Source organism: Alligator sinensis, unplaced genomic scaffold, assembly GCF_000455745.1.
Source record: "Alligator sinensis unplaced genomic scaffold, ASM45574v1 scaffold1097_1, whole genome shotgun sequence".
Lineage (NCBI taxonomy): Eukaryota > Metazoa > Chordata > Crocodylia > Alligatoridae > Alligator > Alligator sinensis.
In genome coordinates this window covers 2,832,739-2,839,682 of record NW_005841950.1, presented here as the reverse complement: position 1 = coordinate 2,839,682, position 6,944 = coordinate 2,832,739, and the positions used below count along the sequence as shown (strand labels likewise).

Genomic DNA, 6,944 nt, shown 5'->3' with positions numbered 1-6,944 from the left:
CCTGCAGCAGCAAGAATCTGACCACCGCCCCCCCCGGTGCCACCCAGATGAGCCGCCTGTGGAACCATCCTGTGATCCACCCTGGGGGGCCATTCATTGCCCCTGCCCCACTTCCTCCCTCACAGTGGGGATGCCCTGACTTACTGGCCTGCCATGCTGCATTCCTGGCTCTGTGCGTGCTGTGGCTGTGCACATGCATGTGGCATTTGTCGGTGACATTATCGACTCCATTGGCCAAAAAAAAAAAAAGATTGCTAATAATGTTAATTTTCCTTTTATTGGTGCCAATCTGGTATGCCACTGATGTATTGGTGTACCTCCATTAAATAGTTATCCCAGGTCTTTGTCTTCTCTGACTGCAAGCTTCTGGGCCTGCTTAGTTCAGGAGCAAATCAGATCTTCCTGCCCCTTCAAAATGTTTTTGCAAGTTGAGAGGGGAGCTTTGCAGTATTGTGGCACAGTGTAATTCATGGCTCTTAGCAGCTCTGTTAGAAATAGTTATTGGGCTTTAGTTTGAGGCTCTTGGGATCCCATTCTTTGCTAATGGCCAAGAATGAGACGAGTGGATGGAACATTATATTCTCTATTATCTCTTACTTTGGTGAGCTTACTTTCCCGCCACCTTACATGCCCACCCCAGGTTTCTGAAAATGTGGCTGCCTCTTCTTGCTAATTGACTGTCCCATATTTCCTTTGTAGCATCTCTGAATTGCATAGGCAGGGAGCCTTGGCTTCACTAATAGAAACCAGTGGGAATACAATCTGAGAGCAGCTGGGGAGACTTGTTACAGCCTAATGATTACTATAGCATTACACCCACCTCATGTCCTTTCTGCATGAGAAAGAAAGGGCCACTTGCTGTAGTGGAACATTTGATTTTTTTTTTTCCATGAACGGAGAAATTTGATCTTTGATCTCTGTTGTCTTGGCAGCTCCTTGTGCGACTGACCTGTTGCAAGATGCACAACTTGAATTCTTGCTTCCTGGGTTTTTAACTCTTAATGTTCTTAAAAGGTTAAATATACCCCAAGCCCAGATGTGCTTTCATTACCTTTTTGAGGGGGAGGTGGGGTGTCAGGACACACTAATTGTATTGTGGTGTAATGCCTGTAAACCCTCCTCATGCATCAGGGCACTGAATGCCCACAAACCAAAAAAGAAGACAAATTCTATAGCAAAGAGCTTACCCATAAAGGTCTGAAGAGAACATGGGCCTTTGGGAGATGGACATTTTATCCTCGGCCCAAGATCTGAAAGGTGCCTCTCTTCAGTGCCTAAAATCTGCTGTACAGAAGTCCCACTCTTTAAGTCCTTTGGAGGTCTGACAGGTGGTCCATTCCACTGTTGCCTATCTCTTCAAATATGCATGAGGAGCACTCCACTCCTGTCTCATTCAAGCAGTTATTATTTAGATAAGGGTTTTGGCTCATTGGCAAATCTTGTGGGATCATTGGGGTCCTCTGAGTGGTTTTAGTTGCCCCTGTTGGTGGAAGAAGATGCAGGTGAAGTGCTGATGATGCACTTCATCACTTTTTGACCTTTGTTTTCCCAAGCTGCATTTCCTAGTTTCAGATTGCACTTAGTTGTGGGGTATAATTTATAACCCACTGATGGCTGGCTGTGGGAGTGAAAAAGAGCCATAATGTTCTGCATCCTTGTAGGAGTTAATAAAGAGCAGTTTCTTTTTCCCTGTGCCAAGGAGGACTTAAAAACCTTGGAGGATCTGGGAATTGGTGTTCCTTCTAGGATCTGTACTCTCAGTGACTATTCATTGAGGTCTGAGCCGCTCCAATCCTGACTTGTTCTTATGTCATCTTTCCCCTGCAGAGGCAAAACTCAGGTCGCTCTGAAAATTATTAAAAATGTGGGGAAGTACCGAGAAGCAGCCAGACTGGAAATCAACGTCCTGAAGAAAATCAGAGAGAGAGACAAGGATAACAAATTGTAAGTTCCACCATTTGAAGGGTTGTTACTGGAGCTGGGTGCTGTTTGCATCTCTTCACAGAGGATGGAGGTTGGTTTGTACAGGGTAATATGGAGGAGAGCCCTGAGCAAAAATAGCATGGAAACATAATACCAGTCTTTTCTCTGTACCTTGAAAGTGATCCCATCTTCACCCTCATCCACTCTCATTTCAGTATTAGGAACACATGATGACAGTTTTTTGTAATAACTACACTTTGGCAGACTCCAAATGCCTGTTTGCTCATCTCTTTGGGTGGGGACATACAACATGGTTACTCCAGAGTAGTTTACTACCCCAGCTTTTCCTCTGCAGTGAGGAGTGGGAATGAAACCAGATGTGCTTCCTCAGAAGTAAATTTACATATGAGATCAGCATTTCTTCCAGACTGTTGAGAATACTCTGGAGTAAATGTGTTTGTGTGCCGTTTTGCAGGAGGGAAGGCTGAGAACTTCACTATTTTGTGTAGGCAGTGACATTCTTGCCACCCTTTTTGCGCAGTTTGTGTGTCCTGATGTCAGACTGGTTCAATTTCCACGGCCACATGTGCATCGCCTTTGAGCTTCTGGGCAAGAACACATTTGAATTCCTGAAGGACAATAACTTTCAGCCATACTCCCTCTCTCAGATTCGGCACATGGCATACCAGCTGTGCCATGCCTTGAGATGTAAGTTCACCAGAGTCCCTTACTGGGGTTGTCTGCTGAAAAGAGCTCAGTTTGGTCCACTACAGCTAGTGTCTGTCTCCAGAAATATCAGCTTGTTTACAGGAATGCTAATAGTGTTGGAACATTCTGGGAAATTCCCCTATTTGAAGTGTGTTAAAAACAGGTGAGAGACTCTGGATAGCAAAGTGGGGAGGTGGGTTTGGGAATGTAATTGCAGGATTTACCTTTTGAAACGAAGGAAAAGCAGTCTTGTAAGCTTTTCCATGTGGACATTTCAGCCCGTATGGGAAATGTTTTATAGTTAAAATATGATGTAGTAATCAATATGAATTGGATAAGAGAAGTCTACATAGCATAGTGAAAGTCATGGTGTTACTTTGATGGATGCTGCAGCACTTTCTATGAATTCTGCTTCACAAAGCTGTCCCTGGGAAGGGAGGGAATGAGCAGTGTCTTGTGTATTAGACAAATCCATGCACTGTTCAGTACTTCATACTTATATGCTTCTTCCCACCCCTCTGTGCAGTTCTGCATGACAACCAGCTGACTCATACTGACCTCAAGCCTGAAAACATCTTATTTGTGAATTCAGCTTTTGACACCTTGTACAATGAAAAGAAGGTAGGTTCTGCCTGAATGAGAGGGTAAGAAATAACTCTGCCTTGCTTCCTGCCAGAAATAGTTTTCTTCTTTCCTATTTCATGGTTGAGCAAAAGGGCAGTTATGTTCAACAGCTTGAACAGGAGACTGGAAGTAAGGGGACCTGAATTCTCTTCTTTGTTCTGGTGTTTGACTCTCTGAGATCCAGAGCTTTTGGCTTCTCTTTTTTCCAGTGTGTAAAATGAAGAGCACTTGGTTACCTGCATTAAAGAGCTTTTGAGGTTGTAATAAAAAATGTGAAGCTTCTGGGTTTTATGATCCTTTCTGTTGCACAGACATATGCACAAAATTTCTGATGGGACTGAAACAGTCTCCCAAGGGTTACTGACGCTTGCTTTTTGTGCGTTGCAGAGTTGTGAAGAGAAATCAATTAGGAACACAAGCATCCGTGTTGCAGACTTTGGAAGCGCTACTTTTGATCATGAACATCACACTACCATCGTTGCTACTCGGCATTACCGCCCCCCAGAGGTGATTTTAGGTAGGTGATGTTAGGCTTTTCTATCTTACTGATGGATCACAGGGACAGGGTGAGAGGGGGCAGGCAGCTCTGGAACAAAATAGTTGTACCATGGGATATGGTAAGGTAAAGGCAGCATGTTACAAGAAAGCCAGCTGAAGATTTCCAGTTCCCAAGCGGAACAAAGGGATAATCTTCACTCTGCATATTTAAGTGGGAGGTTAACTTTGCTGCAATGTTAGGTTTGTTGGAGGTGAAGGTCAGTGTGCTGTTGGAAGACTGTTAAGACAGCATGTTCTTTCAACACATCCAAGGCCTGGAATAAAAGATTTTTGTGTCTACACATTACTGACTGGGCAAGTGCACAATTTAGATCTCTGCCACGCAACATCCCTAAGATACTCCAGGAAGGTATAAGCAGTTGAGTTGATCTGACATTATTAAATAACAGGGGATATAGCATTATCCAGGCTGAAAAAGAATAGACAGCTATTTCCAGGCTTCTGATTCCCAGAGGGTTCAGTGATCACCCCATTGCAGAAGCCTACCAGGTGTGTAGGTGTTTAAGAGGCCTGTCTTGGTCTCTGCAGCCCAGAAAGGAAATGGAAAGCCACCAGTGGGGAATTTTGTTCTAGCTCTATGTGTGTCATTGGAACCATAAAGCAGGCATTCTTCTCTTTGCAGAGCAGAAACAATACTCTCCAAAAATATTCGTACCCTTGGTCAAACTATAAGCGTTATCCTTTCATTTTAGTGTCTTAAGTTCTTTTGCTTACTAAAAATAACATTCTTTAAGTTTTCTGGATGCTGAAACCTATAGTAGCACAGGGGTTGGCAGCCCCCGCACACATGCCAGAGCATGGCATGTGAAGTCATTTTGCTCGGCACGCTGCAGCTGGCCTGGATTCTGGGCAGCTGCCACCAGCCACAGATACCAGGCTGCTCGCAGCAGATGGCTAGGAGGCTGCAAGCAGCCTGGGCTTCATGGCAGGCAGCTGGGAGGCTAGAAACAGCCGCACCAGGGTCTGGCCAGGCTCTGCGATGGTCGCAGCTACATGCATGCCTCAGGGCATACAGTCGGGAAGGGTCAGGGTTGTGCTGCCCTAGCCCCTCCCCTGCCATCCTCCTAGTGGTGTGCTTGCAGCCACTGCCACCACAGAGCCTGGCTGATGCTCTGGACCCCAGTGCAGCTGTGATCAGCCTGGGCTTTGTGGCCAGTGGTGGCTACACATGCTCCTCTGGGCCTGCAGTGGAGAAGGAGCCTGGACAGTGTGCTAACCCGGCCCCTCCCCCATCATCCACCCGGAGGTGCACTTACACCTGCTGCCAGCAGTGAGGATAGGGCCCCTTGAAGCTCCCCCACTGTGCCCTTGGCAGAGGGTCGAGGTTGGAGTGTTTTTGGCACTCCAACCAAAAACATTGCCAACCTCTGGTATAGCAGGAAGATGGTTCTGTTAGTCTTTGGAAGAGTTTGGGTTTACATCTTGTTTGATGTCCTTGTGTGGATAATGCCATTGAATAGGGTCACCATATTTCCAGGTCCAAACAAGAGGATGCCTGTCACACAAAGGAGGGGAAGCAGGGGGAAATATGACTAGGGGAGGGGGGCAGTGATATGCTGGTGCCCTGCCCTTGCCCATTCTGTTGCCCCTCACTTCCAAGCCACAGCCCCTGCCAGCCACCGCGCCCCCCCCACCCCCTCGATGGTGGCCCTCACTCCCAACCTGCAGATTTAAAAAAAAACAAACCCCGGACAGAGATCTGAGGGCTCAAAAAGAGGATATGTCTGGGAAAACATGGACATATGGTAACCCTACCATTGAAGTAATCCCAAATTGCTTTTCCTCCACAGACCCATGAGAATCGTGAACACCTTGTAATGATGGAAAAAATCCTCGGGCCAATTCCATCTCACATGATCCACAAAACTCGGTGAGGACCAGCTGCTGAACTTTGAGCAGCTAGCTAGTCTGTCCTTGTGTGTGGGTGACGGTTAAGTAGGCAGAATACCAACTCCTGAGACCCTGCCTCAGAATCCTAATTCTGTGGTTATAGTCCAGGAAGGACCATCGTAGGGTCAAGAAATGACTTAAGAAATGTCTTAACATGGAATAAACCTTCAGGGAAAAATAGCTGAGCAGCCTATGAATTACAGAGCTCATTATGTAGTGCCCACAAGGAGACCTTGGCTGTTATTTTCTTTCATGCTGAGTAACTATCCCAAGTTACGATAACAGTGAATTTTAAAGTAAATAGAAACACAGTCCTGACACATCAAAGGAGTTTTCAGGCAGCCTGGTCTGATGGCCAAGGTATGACAATGGAAGATGGCTGACTGGCTACTTTTTCTGCTTTGCCACTGACACCTGATAGGACCTTGGATATGATTTCACTGCTGTGCCCATTTTTTGCTCTCTGTACAATGAGAACAATACCACCTTTTATAAAATGCTTTTGAAATATATGGAAAGTTCCATAGAGGGAGATGCTCTATTATTAGCCATTATGAGTCTAGCTTGGCTTTTTAAATGGCTCTTCTAAATAGCCAAAATGGCAATCCAGATGGCCGGTATAATGCTCTGGGATTTGCATTCTGAAAGACTTGAGAAAAGAAGAGTCTCAGGAAGCTTTTGGCTCACATAATAAAGGTAGGGTAGATTTGCACTTCATAGATGTGCTGTCATTGTGCATTGTAATGTGTGATTGTGTCATGAAGTCAAGTATTAGGACTGGTGCCTTGTCTTAAAGTGAGGTTGTACTTTCCCTTGGTTCTCCCTCTTGGGTATGGTATTTGTCTGGATGCTTTTTTAAGACTCTCAAATGACTTCTTTCATTGTACAGGAAACAGAAGTACTTCCATAACGGGAACCTGGTGTGGGATGAGAGCACATCTGACGGAAGATATGTCCAAGAGAACTGCAAACCACTGCGGGTAAGAAATGCCCAAGTGCTTTGATGGTGTAGAGTGTGTGGGTGGCTCTACAGTGAATGCTCATGTTCGTTGCTCCTTGTTAACCCCCCATGTATTGCCTGCAATGTTCTGGGAGTCAAAAGCTGGAGTGTGCTGTTGTCAACATATAAATGGCAGGGGAGACTGTTATAGTTTCATAGTAGCTAGGGTCAGGAAGGACCTGAACAGATCATCTAGCCTGACCCCCTGCCACAGGCAGGGATGAATGGTGGGGTCACAAGA

General features: G+C 45.7%; 1 protein-coding gene across 1 annotated transcript in view; it reads left to right on the top strand.

The window, feature by feature from the left end:
* CLK3 (CDC like kinase 3) overlaps window positions 1-6,944 on the top strand; it is a 21,797-nt gene that overhangs the window by 8,787 nt on the left and 6,066 nt on the right. The window contains exons 6-11 of the mRNA XM_025199906.1: window positions 1,828-1,944; window positions 2,465-2,631; window positions 3,158-3,252; window positions 3,643-3,772; window positions 5,596-5,683; window positions 6,593-6,683. Coding sequence (XP_025055691.1) covers window positions 1,828-1,944; window positions 2,465-2,631; window positions 3,158-3,252; window positions 3,643-3,772; window positions 5,596-5,683; window positions 6,593-6,683 — 688 coding nt within the window. The remainder of the gene's footprint in view (window positions 1-1,827; window positions 1,945-2,464; window positions 2,632-3,157; window positions 3,253-3,642; window positions 3,773-5,595; window positions 5,684-6,592; window positions 6,684-6,944) is intronic.